Source organism: Sinocyclocheilus grahami, unplaced genomic scaffold (genome assembly GCF_001515645.1).
Source record: "Sinocyclocheilus grahami isolate Dianchi unplaced genomic scaffold, SAMN03320097.WGS_v1.1 scaffold802.1, whole genome shotgun sequence".
NCBI classification, from domain to species: Eukaryota; Metazoa; Chordata; class Actinopteri; order Cypriniformes; family Cyprinidae; genus Sinocyclocheilus; species Sinocyclocheilus grahami.
In genome coordinates, this window is record NW_015505981.1 from 470,624 (window position 1) to 493,308 (window position 22,685).

General features: G+C 37.3%; 1 protein-coding gene across 1 annotated transcript in view; it reads left to right on the top strand.

Moving 5' to 3' along the window:
* tanc2b (tetratricopeptide repeat, ankyrin repeat and coiled-coil containing 2b) overlaps nt 1–22,685 on the top strand; it is a 139,240-nt gene that overhangs the window by 44,030 nt on the left and 72,525 nt on the right. The window contains exons 3-4 of the mRNA XM_016246591.1: nt 20,056–20,127; nt 21,380–21,571. Of these exons, the coding sequence (XP_016102077.1) occupies nt 20,056–20,127; nt 21,380–21,571 (264 nt within the window). The remainder of the gene's footprint in view (nt 1–20,055; nt 20,128–21,379; nt 21,572–22,685) is intronic.

The window sequence follows — 22,685 nt, forward strand, 5'->3', positions numbered from 1 at the left end:
AAATGCACGAGCAAAGTCTGTCAAAGTATTTCTGTATAATTGCCTCCCAGAAATGTCTTGCACGACTGCGTTCCCAAACAGCAGCATCCACCTCCGAAAGCAATGACCGCATTCATTGTTTCGTCTGCTTGCTCTGAGGTGCGAGCAATATATTATATATGAAAATGATTATATTCTCCTACTTTTCTTAGTGATTTATAGTGCCAGTTTATCAGGAAGTGACGATTTAGTTCTCTTTGACTTGTTGGATGAAAACGATGCTTGTGTGCAAATGTTTTATGCGATATTACAAATTAAATTTACAACTTTGGATGGAAACCCGGCTATTGTCTGGTCTTGTCTATGCCTAGGACAAGAAGGACTTACCCGACTACTCACCCTGGACACTTTCCTACTTTCAGCCTATACGGTTCCAGTCGTCCCCCTGCTTGTCTGCCACGCTAACCAGTATATGCAATAACAAAATAACTGTTAATATTTCAGCTCAAGACTTTCATTGAACTTCATACTTTAAACTATTACCATTTATACCAGTGATCCTCAAATTTGGCTTGCGAGATCCACTTTCCTGCAGAGTTTAGTTCTACCCTAATCAAACACACCTGAGTTTGCTAATCAATGTCTTCAGGATCATTAGAAAATCACAGGTAGGTTTGTTTGATTATAGGGTTGGAGCTAAACTCTGCAGGAAAGTAGATCTCGCAAGCAAGATTTGGGGATCACTGATTTATACTTACCTGCTGTTATCGCTGATTTTCTGAACTGCCTGCCTGTCACCTGTTATTGTGACAGAAGACCAGACCCAAAACGAACACAACAACCATGAACCTACTTCTCCGCCCAATAGATTTGTTGTTCTCCTTAACTCAGGATGGCCGTCCCATTGAGGAATACGCTGGGGAATTTTTGGAACAAGCGTAAACAGTATATTCAGAGGATGCTGTACTGATATTCTAAGATGCCATGGGGTGTGAATAGGGGCACTTTAGAGCAATATATTCTCAATGCCCTATCACTCAACCAAGCTAGTCCCGAAAGGCCACTCATTCTTCCTGTGATTTCCGAGTCTTTCCCAGTGAAACCTGCTCCAGAGTCTGCTTTAGCCATTGAATCCACTCCAGCCTGAGTCCAGTCACAAACCCGCTTCAGCTCCTGACCACAGCCCAGTGTCTGTTTCAGCCCCCGACCACATCCCAGTGTTGGCTCCAGCTCCTGACCATAGTCTAGTGATGGCTCCAGCCACTGAGCACAGTACAGAGAAGGCTCCAGTCCCTGAGTTAAATCCAGTCCCTGAGTTCAGTCCAGTTCCAGAGTTCAGTCATGAGTCCACTCCAACCCCTGAATTAAGTAATGAGTCCGCTCCAGTCTCACAATTCTGTTCACAAAGCCCGTTCCGGCCCTAGAATATGCATCGGAGTCCATTCTAACCCCTGAATCTACATTGGAGCCCACTATAACCCCTGAATCAGCATCAGAGTCCGCTCGTACCTGTGAGTTAACTCCAGATTTACCCCAGACCAAGAGTCCACTCTGAACAGCCCAGTGCAGGCTCCAGCCCCTGACCAGATCCCAGTGCCCACTCTCGTCCCAGAGATCCACCCAGTGCCTGCTTCTGTCCCAGCACTCAGCACAGTACCTGTTCTATCATCAGAATCTTCAGCCAACAGGGCCACCGATTCAGAGTTTCCTGTTAACTTGAGGGAAGTACCTGAATCTCCTGATGTTATGACCTTCATGCCAGAACCCAGCCAGATAGCTCCTTGTCTGGTGAATTCAGAGACCCTGTTACCACTGATTGCTCTCCCGGTTACATTGATGGCGATAATGTGTGTTTGGGCCACACACTTCTCTCCAGTCCATGAGTCCTCTCCTGAGCCCACTCCAGTCCATGAGTCCGCTCCTGAGCCCATTCCAGTCCATGAGTACACTCCCGAGCTTGCTCCTGTCCATGAATCTGTTCCAGAGTTCGCTCCAGTCCATGAACCTGGACCAGAGTCCACTCAAGTCTCAGAGCTCAGTATTGTATTGGTGCCAACCTGTGAGTTCCCTGCCTGCCCTGTCTTGATCACTGAAGTCATCCTTGAGCATCCAGCCTGTCCTATTTTGACCACATTGGTCACCTGTGAACCCTCACTCTGCCCTGTTATGGCCAAGGAGTCTGTCCCTGAACTCTCTGCTTGCCCTGTTACGGCCAAGGAGGCTGTCCCCGAATCCCTTGCTTATCCTGTCACGTCTATGGAGGCTGTCTCTGAGTTCCTAGTCTGTCCTGATTTGGCCAAGGAGGCCGTTCCTGAATCCCTTGCCAGCCCTGTGACGGCTATGGAGGCCATTCTAGAACTCTATTTGTCTATCCGTCTCATTAAGTCTGTTGAAACAGCCTATGAATCTGTCTCGGCACTCCAGAAGACCATCACCCAGCCGGCCCTCCAGACGTCGGCAGGCCGGCCAGCACTCCAGGCGTCCTCAAACCTGTCACCCATCCAGGTGATTTCAAGCCAGAAAGTACTCCTGATGATTGTGAGTCAACCATTCTGCCTGAGGTTTGAGTCACCTGTTCGGATGTGGTGGTCTTCGGCACCGCCTTGGATGTTTCAGCTCTACTGTGGGGATCACTTGTTCAGCCAGGTCCACCTACACCACCGTGGTGTTATCCAGCTCCATCCTGGTGTTTGTCTGCTCCACCCTGGTGTTTGTCTGCACTGCCCAGGGGATCCATGATCCCATCAGCTCCGCCCTGGCTTACTGCTCTGTCAGCTCCGTCCTGGTTTGCCGGGGTCACCCTGGAAATTTCCTAACTGTATCTCCCAGTTCATCTGCCTGTGACTTGCCACAGCTCCAGGATGCCTTCCCACCCTCCCTACTGGATTCTGTTTTGCACGAGGTCGCGCCTTCTGGAGGGCTAGGAGTACTGTCACGATCACAATCTATATTCACCATGCCTGTCACCTCAGCACACTACATTTCCCAGAATCCCTCCTGGCTCACACACTCCACGATCGCCACACCTGTCTATGATTACTCTAATCGGCACCTCTCTACAAAAGCCAATACCAAACACACACTCTTTGTCTGGTCTTATCTAGGCCTAGGACAAGAAGGACTTACCCGACTACTCACCCTGGACACTTTCCTACTTTCAGCTACGGTTCCAGTCGTCACCCTGCTTGTCTGCTACGCTAACCAGTATCTGCAAAAACAAAAGAACTGTTACTATTTCAGCTCAAGACTTTCATTGAACTTCATACTTTCCTGCTTGCATCGCTGCTTTTCTGAACTGCCTATCAATAAAGATGTATTTGTTGATGTTACCACTAGTGATGCAAAGTCCGATTCATTTCCACGAACCGGTTCTTTTCGGACAGATCGACTCATTGAACCGGTTCAAAAAGCCGATTCATCGGTTCCTGACGTCATCAAGCAATAACTTCTATACGCATTTCTTTTCTAACAACTCAGTGCCATATTGTATCAATGAAAAATTCAAATAGTCATTTGTGTCAGCACGTATTGAAACATTCAAAAATAAAGTTATTTGTGTGAAAGCATATTGCTGATTATTGCCATATAATTCACTTAAGTTAATGGAATTTGTGGTCAGTTTCATTCGCGTCTACATGTCTACACTAAAAAGAATGAATAAACCAGTCTTATCAACTCCTTGATTTCACTTAAGCAACTTTAAATATAATATGCATGCACAATAAACTATTGTAAAATTTATTTACATCACTCGACAGAAAGGTTTTTGCAGGTTTTAATAAAATGTAAATTAATAACAGTCATAATAAGCATATTTCCAGTATGCGCCTCGGGCTTGCACAGTATCATCAACTCAACTCATCAGAATCTTTGGTAATCCTCGGCAAACTTCGCCACGGCTCATTCGGTTCTTGTTGAGTCCTTGGTAATCCTCTGCAAACTTCGACAGTTGGTTGAACCGGCTCATTCGGTTCTTTTTGAGTTGGACGTGCTACCTCGGCTGTGCGTCCTGCGTCATCAACCCGGAACTAAAGTTCGATTCAGTTCGATTTGTGAACCGGCTCAACCGGTTACTTCCTGAGAACCGGCTCAAAAGAACGATTCGTTCAAGAACCGAACATCATTAGTTAACACTGTGTCATCCTCTTCTGTTATTGTGACAGTCTGTCAGATATTGGAATATATCAGGTCAGGGGGCATAAATATTGATTTTTATTTGAATAATTATTGTAATGTTTGTTTGGCTAGCTAGCTTACCAAAATCTATGTTCTTTCTCTTCTCTGTGTTTTGTGCATTTATGTAATAGAAGCTGGGAGAAAAGTCAATGCAGTATATTGCAATACTATTTCCTCACAATACTGAATCGATTTTAGCCAGAGTTTGCTAGAATTAGTGGCATCAAATCTTTAAAAAGTATTTGAAGTTTTGTGGAACTTAGTAGCAAGTATACTAGATATCCATGAGATAATTCCTTAATATTAATAGTTACTTAACAATTTTGGGCAGGCAGAAAGTCTAAACACAGATTATATACACACTTTTTGCTATTTTCTATGTTTTTGTTTCCCCGTAGAAACTACCCTGGCATTATTTAAGTGTCATTTTATATGCTAATCTATTGTTGTTGTTTAACCTGTTTCAGTTTTACCAACTTGATCGCATTATGTCAGTCAGGCGTCTCTTCCTGTCTACAAGGTGGTTCTTGGCAAGAATAAGATGCAGTGTGGGTCAGACCTTATGCTGTTTAATTAAATGTCTGGCTGAATGAGACTGCCTGCTTGACTGAAGGTTTGATATAACTCATGAAATTTCGAAGCAATGCCATATTAACTTCTTACTTCTGTGATGAAACATATTGCAACACTTGGTACATCCAACCCTTCACAGGAAGCACAATAGGCGTTGTATCATGGGATTCCAGGCCTTTCCCACGGATGCGCCTTGGTGAGATTCTTAAAGGAATAGTTCACCCCAAAATTTAATTTGCTGAAAATGTACTCACACACAGGCCGTCTAAGATGTAGATGAGTTTGTTTCTTCATCAGATTTGTAGAAATGTAGCATCGCATCACTTGTTCACCAATGGATCCTCTGCAGTGAATGGGTGCCGTCAGAATGAGAGTCCAAACAGCTGATAAAAACATCACAATAATCCACAAGTAAAACACACCACTCCAGTCCATCAGTTAATGTCTAGTGAAGCATTATTATAGATTTTGGCCAGAAATGACGGTTTAAAGGTAAAATACCTTGACGTTTTTGTTTTTTTCAGCTTTTGGCTTTACAAGACTGTACAACTGTTAACAGTGTCTTTCACTGCTTGTTTCTCATGATGCAGCCGTGTGGTACTGAACTGCTCAGATTTTTCTTAGAAACCCCAGTGGTTGCTAAATGCACATACAGTAGGCATTTATCCTATTGTATCAAGCTTACAGCTTATAAATGTATCATATTGTATCAGGCTTACAGTAACTGATCGATTAGATTATTGATGTACAGTATTACATTTCCTCTTTCTGTAAGCTTGGCTCTGAAATACTGTAGTACAGTACCGGACATTTGTCATCTGCCTGCTTGGACGCATTAATGGCGGTTTCTGCCGAGGATTGCCATATCTTGCTCGTGTCAGTAGTGTAGCGGTGCTGTGCGCCTGCTGATTGCTCAGTCCTGTCTCTGACGCACACACTCACAGAAATCTGCGTCATCATAAGGAACCCACAGAGTTTACGCCTTTCTCATAGACATACACACTCTAATATAGCCAGCAAGCCCAAATTATTGCACTCATTAAAGCAGAATAGCTCAGTTTTCTCATGTCTATTTATTGTTCTTTCTAAATGTTAACCTATTCATATAAATATATTCTTTTCTAAATGTTAACCTGTTTACTGTATATACAGTAACTATTATATAATATTATATATTATATAGTTTTTTGTTTTGTTTGTGTGTGTGTGTGTGTGGCCCAATCAGACCAAAACACATTGCTAAAATCAATGTGTGTGTGTGTGTATATATATATATATATATAATTTATCTATTTGTGTGTGTTCAAAAGGTACCATTCAAATATATATTTTTTCATTTTTCAAGCATCAATACTTTTATTTATCAAGGATGATTACATTAAGCAAAAGTGACAAAAGATGTACAAAAGATTTCAAAATGGAAGGAAACACTGTTTAAATGCTTTTAAACTTGCTGTTTATCAAAAAAAAAATCCTGAAAAAAGGTTCCTGTTTTCGCAAAAATATTAAGCAGCACAACTGTTTTTGATAAGAATTAATAAGAGTAACAATCTATAATGAACTGTATAAAGATATAATTGATGTATATAATATAATATATCATATGTGCATGTACATATTAATTATAAATATATTAAAAACTGTTATTTTAAATTGTAATTATGTTTCACAATAATACTGTTTTACTGTATTTTTGATTGACAAGAAAAATAAAAATGGTACTGGTAATTTTCTACCATAATATTATCCGTTAATTTACTTTAGTTATTTCCATTAACCCTAAAACACAACACAATGCAATGCAAAGTGTAATTCAAAATATGGCTAAAACACCTGTAAAAAAAATCCTATTAGTGCATATTAGACCTATTTTTATAATGTGTGTTATATTCTTGTCGTTTTATGTTGTTTCCATTCATTGCCTCTCAGTATAGTGTGTTTCTCTGTTCATCAGTGTGAAGGTAAGTGTGTAAGTCATGACAGTGCTGTCCCTCTGCTGTCACACTGAGGACAGACGTCGCTCTCCACACACACACACACACACACACACAAAAGCTTTAACCTTCACAGCTGAAACATGAAGGCATGAGAATAATGAGAAAATAAAACAGCACTAGATCAACAAATCACAGGAACACATCAATGCAACGGATACTAACGGTAACCCATGGGAAACTACAGTGGGATAGACGGCGCTTGCTGCTGAAACTCGCTGACCTCCAGCCATTTAAATGGCTGTCAGTGTAAACGGCTTGTAAAGAGGAATGTTGCTGTGATGAATTTAATCTGATGCCCATATTTCTGTCCTAACTGAGGCCAGCACAGCCTCTCCAGACCTTCAGTGCTGTATATTCAGGGCGTCTGGAGCACATGGAGCTAGTGAGCCTCTGAATCTGGCCCAGTCCTGCTACAGTGTTGCTAATCTTTTCTAAGTGGTTGTCAGGGCGTTGCTTTGTTGTTTCCATGGTCTTCTGTGTGGTCATCAACATTTTTTTGTGCTGTTGCTAGGTTGTCAGCCATTTCTGTGTGGTTTTGGGGAAAGTTACTTAAAATCTTAAAAGTAATGCATTACAATATTGCGTTACTCCATAAAAAAGTAACTAATTACATTACTTAGTTACTTTTTATGGAAAGTAATGCGTTACGTTACTTTTGCGTTTTTAAATCTGGACAGGGCTTGCTTGTTTGTTTTTAAAATAAAAAAAGTTCTATTTTTGGTAAAATATAAAAGCCTTTTCACACCAAAAGTGAAATGAATGCGCCTCAGGCTGAAGGGAAAGTAAAGTTACGTCCGTACAGTAGAATGCAGAAGAAGACATTTCAACACACTTCAGCGATAAAAAAAGACACAAATGTTTGTCTAGAGTAATTTGTGCTTATTAGTACGCTTGAACTGGATCATCGAAGCTCAGAAGCAAAGACGTTGGTTAATAGAGTGGGATTAAATACATAAAGGATATTTGCGTTGTTTAACATTTAATTATTGCAGGTTTGCGTCATATTCTGAGTTGCATTGTTTTTATTCATTTTGAGGAATACTGAATCTGTGGGGGGTTTTTTTGTGAGTGAGATGAATTAATGCATATTCATATTTATTTTAGAACTACAGTAACATCTGATTTCTGTCACCATGGCGACACCAGAGCTGTCAGTCAATAAATTGGAAAAAAATTTACTTACGTTACTTATTTGAAAAAGTAACTCAGATATTCTCTTGTAAATTAATAAGTAATGTGTTACTTTACTAGTTACTTGAAATAAGTAATCTGATTACGTAACTCGCATTACTTGTAATGAGTTACCCCCAACACTGGTTGCTAGCAGCTAAAATGATTAAAACCATACAAAAAAAATGTATTGTAAATAAAAAAAACTTTAACTGAAATTATATATAAACATCTGATTTCAGCTCGTTACCAAGGCATTTCTAATTTTCATTTAGTTTAACTTGATATAAAATAATTCAACTAAAACTTAAATAAAAAAGACGGTAACACTTTATTTTAAGGTGTCCTTGTTACACATGTTACATGTACTTACGAGTATAATAACAATTCATTATGCATAATTACATGCAAGTAAGCCTATAAGCCAAACCCAAATCCTAACCCTAACCATATAGTAAGTACATGTAGTTAATTAATATTACTCAGTACTTATCTTGTATAATTACACTGGAACAAGGACACCTTAAAATAAAGTGTAACCAAAAAGACATAAAAAACTAAAAATGACAAAACACAAAATTCGAACTAAAATTTAATTAAAACCAAAAATATGTAAAAAATATAATAAACAAAAATAACAAAATAGTAATAAAACTATAATAGTACCTCAATGATACTAAATTATTATTTTCTTTTCTTTTTTCTTTTCAAGAGCTTATCCTCAATTCTCAGGTATTGTACATAAATGCAAAAATTAAGAAGTTTAAAATATTTTCTTAAGGATTTTTAAATAAATCTATAAGAGGTTATTTTCAATTATTTGAATTTGTAAGTTTTCCTCTAAAAATACAAAATAGTCTTAACTTTTTTTTCTTTAAATTAAAAAATAGTAGTTAGGACGCAATAAAAGAGTTTTATTCTTAAAAGTGTTTTGTCATTGTCGTTTGATATGGTCCAGAAATTTCAATGGTTTTTTAAGTCTCTTCTACTCACCAAAGCTGTATTTATTTGATCCAAAATACAGTAACAGTAATATTCTGAAATATTATTACAATTTAAAATAATTGTTTTCTATTGTAATGTATTATAAAATGTATTTGATTTCTGTGATCAAAGCTGAATTTTCAGCATCATTACTCATCAGTGTCTTCAGTGTCACATGATCTTCAGAAATCAGTATAATATGCTGATTTGCTGCTCAAGAAACATTTCTGATTATTATCACTGTTGAAAACAGTTGTGCCCTCTTTATAGTGGAAAAAGGTTTCAGATTATTAAAATGTTCTTCAGCCTAAGAAACGATTCTTCTATGGCACTGCTGCGGAAAACAAAAAACCTTTTGGAAACTTTATTTTTTGTTTTGATTATACCCCTGAATATACTGTCTGAGTCCCTATAACAAACCCCGTTCACTCTGCTTTGAATATAGTGGATCCACATTCAGCCCATCAGCTTCTCTCCTCTCCACCTCCACACTCTTGCCCTCATCTGCTGGAAGCAGATTGAAGAGCACCTCATTTGTGAACAGGACCTGTTGCTGAGGCTGACAAGTCCATCAGTGTTTTGTCACTGCCAGCAGCTTGTCTGTGCGGAGTTTCAGTAGGTGGCAGATCCAAAAAAATCTGCCTGATGGACGAGTCTGATGTGTTAGCTCTGCTCTGCTGTAGTCACTTGAGGTGAGCTGGATCACCCGTAGTCATCTGTCCTGCTAGCCTGCCGGAACCTTCGCTGCAGTTTCCTCCATAATTGCACAGATGGCCATCTACTTATGAGGCATTATGAATTTTGAACTGTTGGTTGCAAGTGTTTAAAAGTGTTTTGGCACAAACTTTCATTATTTTATATAAAAAATATGTGACCCTGGACCACAAAACCAGTCTTAAGGATAATTTTTTCGAAATTGAGATCTATGCATCATCTGAAAGCCGAATAAATCAGCTTTCCTTTGATGTATGGTTAGGATATGACAATATTTGGCCGAGATACAACTATTTGAAAATCTGGAATCTGAGGGTGCAAAAACAAAATCTAAATATTGAGAAAATCGCCTTTAAAGTTATCCAAATGAAGTTCTTAGCAATGCATATTACTAATCAAAAATTAAGTTTGAATATATTTACAGTAGGAAATTTACAAATTTTCTTCATGGAACATTTGATGGCTGTGATCTTTACTTAATATCCTAATGATTTTTGGCTAATTATCCTAATGACTTAATATCATACAATGTTTTTTTGGCTATTGCTACAAATATACCCCAGCGACTTGAGACTGTTTTTGTGGTCCAGGCTCACATATAATCAGTGAAGTTGTTTTGAAATAATCATATTAAAAATATTTTTTTCTACCAAATCAAGGTCACGTGGTGTGACAAACATGCAATCAACAAACAAATAAATAAAAACATGTGTCCACCAGATCAAAGCCATGAGGTGTGAAAAACAAGCAGAAAATAAACACAAAATATTATTATTTTAAAAAACTTTTGTCGGCCAAATCAAAGCCATGTGGTGTGACAAACATGCAATAAATAAATACATATTATATAAATATTAAATCATATTTTTTTCAACTATGTCCGCCAATTCTAAGCCATGTAGCGTGGCAAATATGTAAGAATGAATGTTGAATGTTGCATGTTGAATGCTGGTTAGATGATTTGAAACTATTTCACAAACTTTGTGATAAGTAGATGCAAAAATACAATTGTGTGACACACACAACTATTGTGATTATTGCTGTAATTGTTGCACGTCAGATCTTTAATTGTAGTTTGCTGAAACTCCAAACGAATCATTCTTATGTGGCATTGTTTAATGTCTGGAAATATAATTAGTGCAAATGAAAAAAAAAACGTTTGCAGAAGTATTCAGCTCCTGTGCTGAAAAAGCCCCAAGATTGCCCAGATGAAACACACAGGACACAATTATAACTAGAGCACTAATTGGCCTCTACCTGTGAATAATTAAAATAGCTGTCGCTTTCCTGGATAAAACACCCACTGTTCAGGGATTATTCAGTCTGTGAATCTGAAAGACAGCTGTGAAAGAAAATAAATGAACACTCGAAAAAAAGTAGAGATAAAGTAAAACAAAAAGAGTACAGCATAAATATTATATATCAAAGCACTGAGACACTGTTGAAGAAGTACCTCATATTTTTTTTCTGAACAAGGAGACTTGTCAAACAGCACATAGAGTTCAATTATCACTTTGAAGAAGCTACAGAATTTGAAGAAAGGAGTTGTGATATAATACATTTACAATATATGTGTGGCCCAAATCACCCTAGTAGCATGTGATTCCATACAAAGGAATAGTTCACCCGAAAATGAAAATTTGCTGAAAATGTACTCCCCCTCAGGCCATCCAAGATGTAGATGAGTTTGTTTCTTCATCAGGTTTGGAGAAATGTAGCATTGCATCACTTGTTCACCAATGGATGCTCTGCAGTGAATGGGTGCCATCAGAATGAGAGTCCAAACAGCTAATATAAACATCACAATAATCCACAAGTAATCTACACCACTCCAGTTCAAAATTCTGGATTATGGACTCGTGTTTTATCTGGAATTAACAGTTTGAAGTTAAATAACTCTTAATGATGGATTTGTTTCTTACAAACACGCAGCTTTTGGCTTCTCAAGACGTTAATTACGTTAATGTTAACTGATGGATTGGAGTGGTGTGGATTACTTGTAGATTATTGTGATGTTTTTATCAGCTGTTTGGACTCTCATTCTGACGGCACCCATTCACTGCAGAGCATCCATTGGTGAACAAGTGATGGAATGCTACATTTCTCCAAATCTGATGAAGAAACAAACGCAACTACATCTTGGATGGCCTGAGGGTGAGTAGACCCCCAAATACTGATTTCTGATTCTGATTCTCTGCTCTTATTTTTTTGAGACCAGGGCTGTTGGAAAAGGAAAGTGTGTTTTTTTTTTTTTTGCACGACATCTATTTCAGATATATGTTAAATACTAGGACATAGAGCTTTAAAAGACATAAATCAAACATAAAACAATTTCATTGTAGCACCTGTAATTACGTAAAATGAAAAAAAGTGCCTGAACACTTGAAGCAACTACATCTTGGATGGCCTGAGGGTGAGTAGACCCCCAAATACTGATTTCTGATTCTGATTCTCTGCTCTTATTTTTTTGAGACCAGGGCTGTTGGAAAAGGAAAGTGTGTGTGTTTTTTTTTTTTGCAGGACATCTATTTCAGATATATGTTAAATACTAGGACATAGAGCTTTAAAAGACATAAATCAAACATAAAACAATTTCATTGTAGCACCTGTAATTACGTAAAATGAAAAAAAGTGCCTGAACACTTGAAGCACCGTATTAATGCATACTTCTACAGAAAGCTTCATATTCTGTAAATGTGCTTCCATAAATGAGAATATGAGTGTGAGAGAGGATGACTAAAGTGAATGTAGATATATGTGCTCTTGTCTTAACAGATGTCTGTGTTATCGCTTTATCACTGATGATTCATTCAAGTGCATCTGTTCACTTTAAAGTGAGTGTGCTCAATAACACTTTCTGCTGTTGTAGCACTGACATACAGGTGATATGGACAGAATACAATCGGTCATTTCAGTGAAGCTGTTAAGTTATTAAATTATTGTCTGTGTGTTGCATTGACAGCCTTATTTTTTTTTAAATAAATCCTTTATATCCTAAAAATAAGTACAGTATGTTGTTTTAAAACTCTGCTAACTGTTATAGATGATGATGATGATGGCCAGTGGGAAGAAAGTGTTCTTGTTCCTGCATGTTGTGTTATCTGTGTGTCGTTCTCAGTCTGGAGGTGTGTAAGTCCTGGACGGAGGGCAGAAGTGCACCAATTATCCTCACAGCAGTCCTGACTGTCTGTTGCATACTTTTTATGCCTGATTTAGTGGCCGAACCAAACCAGACGGTTATAGAGGTGAATAGGACAGACTCACTGATGGCTGTGTCTGCAGGCTGAACCAGACAGCCGGTGATCTACAGATTGGGAAGGGCACAGAGAGCTGGTTTGTTTTGGTTTAAAGATGTTCAGAGATGATGGTGTTGAAGTCTACAGATAGGATTCTTGCATAAGTGCCTTGCATTATCAAATATAAATATAGCTGCAAGCAGCAATATGTGCAGTCCAAACAGAACAGAAAGAAGTAGGATATTAAATGCACAGATGTTACATAACTAATCGACTTTCAAAGACAATATAGAACTAGGAATAATATCAAAAGACAATATACAGAATTCCAAAGCAGTACAGTTCAGATTCTTTGGCTTAAAGGGACAGTTCACACAAAAATGAAAGTTCTGTCAGCATTTACTCTCATTCCAAAGCTGTATGATTTACTTTCTTCTGTGGAACACAAAAGAAAATATGTTGAGAAGTGTTTCAATGTTTTTTTTGTACATAAATTAAAATCAATGGGGTCCAATGTTATTTTGGACCCCATTGACTTTCATTGTGTGGACAAAAACAGTTTTTTGGGTGAACTGCCCTGAAATGTAAACTGATATTTCCTACTGACACACTACAGCAAAAGATAGAAATAACTGGCTTAAAACCATTTTTGTTCTGGTGAAAATACTAGTGGCCTAAGACTTTTTACAGTATAAACTGCTCTGACGTATAGAGACTATAGTGTAGTATTAGGTCTTGATTACCCTCATTTCTATCCACCTGCTTTAATGATTTCAACTCAACTGCTCAAAAACTGTTAGCCGCAGCTTCACTACTTGGGCCCCTAATTAATCTCACTCATCCGAATCAGTGCTGTGGGATAAATGTGGCCCCCAGTGATGACAGTGCGTATATCGCCTCCACTCTAATGAAAAATACAAGCTTGCAGGCGTCTCAGTAAGAGTCGAGACCAAAACCCGGGATCAACTTGAACTCTGAGCATCTGCACATCATGCGTGGATCATATAATCACCGTGAAGTCATTCCTGATACTCAGCGGGAGTCCAAAAGAACCCTCACATACCCCATGACAGTCGGGGCCTGTTGAATTGTGGTGATTGTGTTAATGTTGTTATGCTAGATGGATCAGTCCTTATTGTTTATGCTGCTGTGATAACTCTGGTCTAATTTCCTTAGCCTAATTAAAAGAAATGTATGTCTTTATCTCACCCTCTCACCTCCCCTGCTCGCTTCCTAATGGAAAATTGATGGTTGTGACAGTAAATTCCTGTTTGATGTGCTGTAACAAGACAGCAATTTCCTTAAGAAAATAAGAGGCAAGCAATCACCAATGTACACATAATGGCTGAAGCTAATTTAGCATTGGTTAATTGAAAGTCCTCAGCAGAGATATGTCAGTGCATTTCTGTGGTCTGTGGAGCATTTAGACGTCCCTCTGCGCTTGATTAGTTAAAGCCGACGTGGGTAATTTCTGCATCACCAAACAAAAATGCTAAACTATCAATTTGCATGTTTTTTTGGAGACCTTCTACACTTTCAGTCCATTGGCTTAAAAAAAATGTCTGTGTTTTTTGACCGTGCTATGAAAGTCAATGGGGTCCGGTGTTGTTTTGGATCTCACTGACTTTCATTTTATGGACACAAATATTCTTCATGTTAATGTTAAATGAACCTGCTGCAGAGTAGGTTTGAGTTTATGGGCATCTTGCTGATATAATAACTCTAACTGCTCTAACTCTGATTCAAGGTTCTAATAACTTGCTGATATAATAACTAATTACTTATAAATACATTAAATACAAATACATTACTTATAGTTGTCTCTGAATATTTACCCGGGATACGGGAAAGCAATTAAAAACTAGAGGAAATTATACACACCTGAAAAGTTTATTAGAGGTTTATTTTATGTTACGGGTTTATTTGACCTACATCGACTTTTGGGTTGTTGGAAATACTAGTTAACCTATGATTTTTCTTTTCTAGAAGTTTTGTGACTTTTCTCATTGAGGGTCATGAACATGCCTGCAAAGTGTCAGACCTCTGATTATGATGCTTGCATATTTCCTCCATATTTCATGGTTAAAAATGTTTTTGATGTATTTTATGTCTATAGGGATGTAACGGTATGAAAATTTCTTATCACGATTATATTGACCAAAATGATCACGGTTATCAGTTTTATCCCGGTATTGTTAAAATGTGCTGGAGATGTTCAAAACGTACCGACACATAAATCACTTCACCAAGTTTTATATTTAAAAATCAACAAACAACAAATAAAATGACTTTTTGACTTTTTGACTAAAACAATAACATTACCAATGATCTTTGGATTTTAAATAACAACTTGACTGACAGCAGTTTAATATCACGTTGAAATATCTAATGTAGATGTTCAAATAAAGCTTTGAAAAAGTTTCATAAAAAAATTTCAGCCTTTAAATAAAGAAAAGATATAAGTCAAAATGATAATTGATTAATAAATGATTATATGTATTTTATCTGCTCCATAAATAATTCTAGAGAACGTATCTGAATTGTTCAAATGTGTAGAATCCACATAAGCTTGTTTTTCATCAACCGGTTAAAATTTACAGCAGGGCATAAAAATTCAGTCCGTTTTTGGCCAGACAGAAACTGCACACAGACTGAATGTAAATATAGATCTCTGTAAATCCACTCGCTGACAGCAGGTGGCGCTAATGGAAAAGCTGAATTACAGCTGTTTCCCGTAACCTCCGTGGACACAGCAGTATTGCGATTAAGAACACCTCCTTTAGGTATTACATGGAGCGAAGATGAAAACAAAATGCCATCGAATCGTTCCTGAAGACATTCAGAACCTTCAGAGGTACATTCATATAATTAATTCATTCATATATTAATTTATATTATGCCCTTAGCACTCTTTTAAAACCTCCCAGCTTCTCTGCCGTTTTCACTCAAAATGAAACTACTCTGCTTGCTGTGCGCACATGAGACTGTTACTGAAAACTGTGCTTTATGCTGGACAGTATTTATTTATCGCGAGTTGTTCAAAAACTCGGTTTTAATTTAAAAATGAAACGGTAATACTAACCGTGGGGAATTTTATCATGATTTATCGTCAACCCGGTAATCGTTACATCCCTAGTACCCTCTAACTGTATTTTCATCCATGCATTAGGCAAATGCTTTTATCTTAAGAAACATGCACTACTTTGAAGGAGAGAATTTTTATCAGTCCATGCATGTGCATGAATTTTGCTGGGAATCGAATCCATGATCTTGGCGTTGCGAGCACCATGCTCTACTGTTTGAGTTTCAGGAAAGCCCACAGAAAAAGTGTATTTCCGCACATAAAATGTTAAAATAATATTAAAATTTAATAATAAAATTTTCAAAAGTTGTGAAAAAAAGAATTACATTTTTTTTTTATATTGTAATGTACTGTGAGAAGTGTTACTGCTTAATGTTTACTGTTGTTACCTGATTTAGTTTTTCATAGTGTGATTTTTGGTGAATTGTATTGAATTCAGTTAGGGGCAATTTGACCCACATCTAGGGCGGGCCGATATGGCCAAAAGTGTTATCACATTATTATTTTTCATGTCATACATTATTGATATTTATCTATTAATATCCATAAATATATATATATATAAAATATCCATTATTTGGGAAGAAAATGCTTTCCACATGTTTGTTAGACCTTGAGAATAAATGTAAACATAACTTATTTGTTCACAATTAAACTCCACAGAGTAGCTCCCTTTTAATTTAGGGAATGAAATCCATTTTATTTTTCTCTAAATTCTGTGATTTCCACTTTCTGTGTTTTCTGAGATTTAATTTGAATTAATAAAACTTGAACAATTTAATCGATCTTTTGAAATGTAATCAAATGAAAATATAATGATTTTTCTGCTTATTAGCAACATGCACTGACTGGCTTTTGTTGGCGTTTTGGCGTTTATTTCTGCTGTGTGATCGGCTGTTAGATTAATCCATGTCAATTCAAAATGTCCAGATCTTATCATGGTTGTTGAAATTAATTTGATTGTGATCTCGATTGTACCCAGAATTTGAACCTAATACCCTGTACATGGGATAAACACAAGACTGGACTCTGGGAAACCAGAGGTTGTTGTTGTTATTAGTCAGGCCAGCACTGGCCTACATTGCACATGTATGCGCTGGTACAGTGCTTGACCCTCAGGCAGCTAATATTCACATATCGATTAGGCTGAGTTTTCTACCATGATGAGCACAGTGTTAAATTTTTTTTTTTTTTTTTGCATCAAATGCATTTCATCATTTTAATTTCATTACCACAGGTCAGACCTTCATTTGTAATTCCTGTACAGATTAAACCACTTCAAAATTCAAGGAAGATTCAAAAGATTCATTTCGGGCCAATCTAGGCATCCAGCTCAATGTTTTTGTTGCTTCACTCTGCAAAAAATCAACAAACAACAAATAAAATGACTTTTTGACTTTTTGACTAAAACAATAACATTACCAATGATCTTTGGATTTTAAATAACAACTTGACTGACAGCAGTTTAATATCACGTTGAAATATCTAATGTAGATGTTCAAATAAAGCTTTGAAAAAGTTTCATAAAAAAATTTCAGCCTTTAAATAAAGAAAAGATATAAGTCAAAATGATAATTGATTAATAAATGATTATATGTATTTTATCTGCTCCATAAATAATTCTAGAGAACGTATCTGAATTGTTCAAATGTGTAGAATCCACATAAGCTTGTTTTTCATCAACCGGTTAAAATTTACAGCAGGGCATAAAAATTCAGTCCGTTTTTGGCCAGACAGAAACTGCACACAGACTGAATGTAAATATAGATCTCTGTAAATCCACTCGCTGACAGCAGGTGGCGCTAATGGAAAAGCTGAATTACAGCTGTTTCCCGTAACCTCCGTGGACACAGCAGTATTGCGATTAAGAACACCTCCTTTAGGTATTACATGGAGCGAAGATGAAAACAAAATGCCATCGAATCGTTCCTGAAGACATTCAGAACCTTCAGAGGTACATTCATATAATTAATTCATTCATATATTAATTTATATTATGCCCTTAGCACTCTTTTAAAACCTCCCAGCTTCTCTGCCGTTTTCACTCAAAATGAAACTACTCTGCTTGCTGTGCGCACATGAGACTGTTACTGAAAACTGTGCTTTATGCTGGACAGTATTTATTTATCGCGAGTTGTTCAAAAACTCGGTTTTAATTTAAAAATGAAACGGTAATACTAACCGTGGGGAATTTTATCATGATTTATCGTCAACCCGGTAATCGTTACATCCCTAGTACCCTCTAACTGTATTTTCATCCATGCATTAGGCAAATGCTTTTATCTTAAGAAACATGCACTACTTTGAAGGAGAGAATTTTTATCAGTCCATGCATGTGCATGAATTTTGCTGGGAATCGAATCCATGATCTTGGCGTTGCGAGCACCATGCTCTACTGTTTGAGTTTCAGGAAAGCCCACAGAAAAAGTGTATTTCCGCACATAAAATGTTAAAATAATATTAAAATTTAATAATAAAATTTTCAAAAGTTGTGAAAAAAAGAATTACATTTTTTTTTTATATTGTAATGTACTGTGAGAAGTGTTACTGCTTAATGTTTACTGTTGTTACCTGATTTAGTTTTTCATAGTGTGATTTTTGGTGAATTGTATTGAATTCAGTTAGGGGCAATTTGACCCACATCTAGGGCGGGCCGATATGGCCAAAAGTGTTATCACATTATTATTTTTCATGTCATACATTATTGATATTTATCTATTAATATCCATAAATATATATATATATAAAATATCCATTATTTGGGAAGAAAATGCTTTCCACATGTTTGTTAGACCTTGAGAATAAATGTAAACATAACTTATTTGTTCACAATTAAACTCCACAGAGTAGCTCCCTTTTAATTTAGGGAATGAAATCCATTTTATTTTTCTCTAAATTCTGTGATTTCCACTTTCTGTGTTTTCTGAGATTTAATTTGAATTAATAAAACTTGAACAATTTAATCGATCTTTTGAAATGTAATCAAATGAAAATATAATGATTTTTCTGCTTATTAGCAACATGCACTGACTGGCTTTTGTTGGCGTTTTGGCGTTTATTTCTGCTGTGTGATCGGCTGTTAGATTAATCCATGTCAATTCAAAATGTCCAGATCTTATCATGGTTGTTGAAATTAATTTGATTGTGATCTCGATTGTACCCAGAATTTGAACCTAATACCCTGTACATGGGATAAACACAAGACTGGACTCTGGGAAACCAGAGGTTGTTGTTGTTATTAGTCAGGCCAGCACTGGCCTACATTGCACATGTATGCGCTGGTACAGTGCTTGACCCTCAGGCAGCTAATATTCACATATCGATTAGGCTGAGTTTTCTACCATGATGAGCACAGTGTTAAATTTTTTTTTTTTTTTTTGCATCAAATGCATTTCATCATTTTAATTTCATTACCACAGGTCAGACCTTCATTTGTAATTCCTGTACAGATTAAACCACTTCAAAATTCAAGGAAGATTCAAAAGATTCATTTCGGGCCAATCTAGGCATCCAGCTCAATGTTTTTGTTGCTTCACTCTGCATTGCTCTTATGAGAGCCCCTCTATGATAAGTTTGCTTTGTTCCGCCACAGATCAAGATCTATAAAGAGGTCTGTTCTGCAGAGATGAACTTAATGCTCATTGACGTGCGGTACTCTTGTCCTAATAGGCCAGACCGGCCTCTCCAGCCCCCCGAGGCCTAAAGTAATTGATCCTGATATCGTTAGCTCCATGCTAATCCATCATTGAACAGCTCATTTACAGTAGAGCCCCTGTATTCTCTCTCCTCTCACACCCACAAAAGTAGAGCAGTCCACAACAGCCTGTCTATTTCCCTGCACAATGCTGTTCATTCCTCTAGAACTGTTCATTTCCGTCATCGCTCGCCAGACTAACTTGAGGCTTTATTATGGGGAAGATCAAAAAATGGAAGCTTCCCTCGGTTTCACACATGGCCACCGTGCGGGGCCAGTCGCGGTCCCGGCAAAAGAGTGTCGAGGGTCTGTGCGCCAGCACTCTTTTAGGAGTCCTGCATACTAGAACCTGGTTACTGGATGCCCAGCTGGTGTATCTGCTGGAAAGGACTCAAGCAGGACCCACTCCTCCTCCTCGTGCTCAATCGCTCTGCTCTTTCTCCTCTGCAGATGGCGGGAACGAGGAGACCATAGATCTACAGAGCACCAGCTTGGATCCCCTTCACAACTTCACTGGCCAAGGTAAGCTCTGATTGCAATATCTGTGCGTAAGGTACAACTTAGCCTAGTTATAACTTATGCACTGCTAAATATATTTTCCTTGCACCATCGAAACATAACCCTACTAAATATTTAAGACTCTGCTTGGAATAAAATGGCATTTTGATTGATTAAATTGCAACAATAAGCTTTTACCTGATGAACTTCAGTACTTTACACATACACACTACCGGCCACCAGTTTGGAATTATTGGTATTTGTACGTACTGCTCTTAAATTTGGTTGTCAATTCACTTTTTGGTGCTTAATCCTGTTCTGTACACACACACTTCAGTAAGTTACGGGACAACCGTATTCTACAACCGAATTGACTCCTGAAAAGTTCAGGTAGTGACATCCGCATTTACAGTTCTGTACAAACTGGACAACTAGTTGTTAATGTATTGGAGTTGCGATGCAAGAAGTCACAGGGAACAAGGTATGTCTTGACTCATTAGTGTTGCCAGATCTTGCTATAAAAAACGACAACAGATAAGAACAAGCCCATAATAAACTCAAATCCAAATGGCATATCTTGGAAATGAGCTACATAACAAAATTTTGCAAACTGCACCTACCTACTTTATTAATTCCATAAATCGGATTGTTTTATGAGCCAAGCCGAAAGGTGGTTAATAAGCATTGCTTATAATAAATGGACATGGAAACCCTTCAAGAGCGGGCTCTGCAAAGTAGCCTTCAAAACACAAACAAAAACGACGGCTCTGTCGAAAGAGGTTTAGATAAAATTGCCGACCAAACAAGTTTTTGGTTGCTGTAATATTACTATTACAGCAATTAAAAATAGTGGAAACCAAACACGAAAGACAGCAACATTTTGCTAAGGTTACCATAGTGCCAGTCATCGCAATTTCGAGAGTGAGTACTGTTCCCGTACACACACAACATTTAGAGAATTCACTCCTTTATTTAAATGCGGTTGTCACGCCTGAAACTTTACAGTGTGTGCGTGGCCAACAGCATATGTTTTTATGCATTTTATGTAAGTAGTCTGTTATCTGCATTTTTTTGGCCATATAATAAGATCAACAACGTTACCAAATTGCATATTTTTGCTCAGTTTATATGTTTTTTCAGACTATTTTCATGTGTCAGGCTTTACAGGGTTAAACAGATCTTAATACCTGCCCTATTGTAACATGTTTCGTGAATTTTCGCTCAGGTCCCATTAACGGCGTACTTTCTTTGTCTCATGTGTCCTCCAATCCTGTAGGTGGCAGTATAGACAGTGACTGTGCCTTTGAGGGGGACTATGCTGTGCCTCTGCTTTCCATGGCTGAGGGGCTGCAGCACATCTGTATGATGGAGGGAGTGTCCCGATCTCTGCCCTCATCACCTCTACTCACCCACCAGACCTCCAGCGCAATACCACCGTCCGTCAGGAAGGTCTTCGGCACAGCCACAGGTACTGAACTCTCTCAGTCATGATGCCACAATTCCTAATGCCAGCATAGAGGCGTACCATCACTTACCTGAAATGTTCAGGAAGTTTTTATTTATAGTAATGTCATGTAAAAGACATGGATACTCTTTACAATGCTGCAGAGCTAGTATATAGAGTATAAACAATGTTTTCTTGTTTTGTTCATTTTTTATTTAATGTTTTATTCTTTTCTTATTTTTATTTTATTTATTATTTTATTTGACATTTTACTTTTTATATTTTATTTTCATATTTCTTTTTTTTATTTAAATTATTTTTTATTATTTTTTTATTATTTTAATATTTTAAATGATTTCGTTCATTATTTAATACATTTCAAAGAACATTCAAAACCTAGCAATCTTCTTCTGAAATCTTTTGCTTGAGAAGTTGTATTTGTTCTTTAATTGTTTACATTTTTGCTATATAATACAAAAAATTATGCATTTTTTAAATGTGCGCATTGGGTGTCCAAATACTTGTAGGGCCCCTGTAGTTAGTGTTGGATGTGTCCACTAGGGTGTACCAGCCTCATATTCCTGTTAAAGATTGAACAGATACATGTTAAAGCATCAGAATGTCATTTTCATCAACGTTTGTATTTTGTCTGTTAGTTTGCAATTATTTATCAGATATGAACGTGTCTGAATTTTGGTTTGGACAAAAAAGAGAGTTGTCATTATACCATGACTCTTACAATCTTATCAAGGAGAGCGTGTCCTTGCACTTTCATCTGTTGTGAAATCAAGTGCATTGTGGGAGTTTTGCTGAAAAGGACAGTGGTGTTGTTGATATGAGTCACTCAGTGGTTCTGCTTTTGCTCTTTGTGATGTTAATATCTCTTACTGCTCTGATTCAAGGTTCAGTTTCATCCAGATTGGATGATTCGTTTCAGAGTTTGGACTTTGTGCTTTATAGTTTACAGAAAACAAAATGGCAGCAGCGTTATTCATATAAAGAGAGGTGAAAAAGAGAAAAATAGTGCTCTCATGCCCGAGCCAACAAACCAGAACATATTTTAATAACCTTAAGAGTTTAATTCCAGAAAGTGATCTTAAAGATGAATGGTTAGAGAGTCATCTAAACCTTGTTTAGG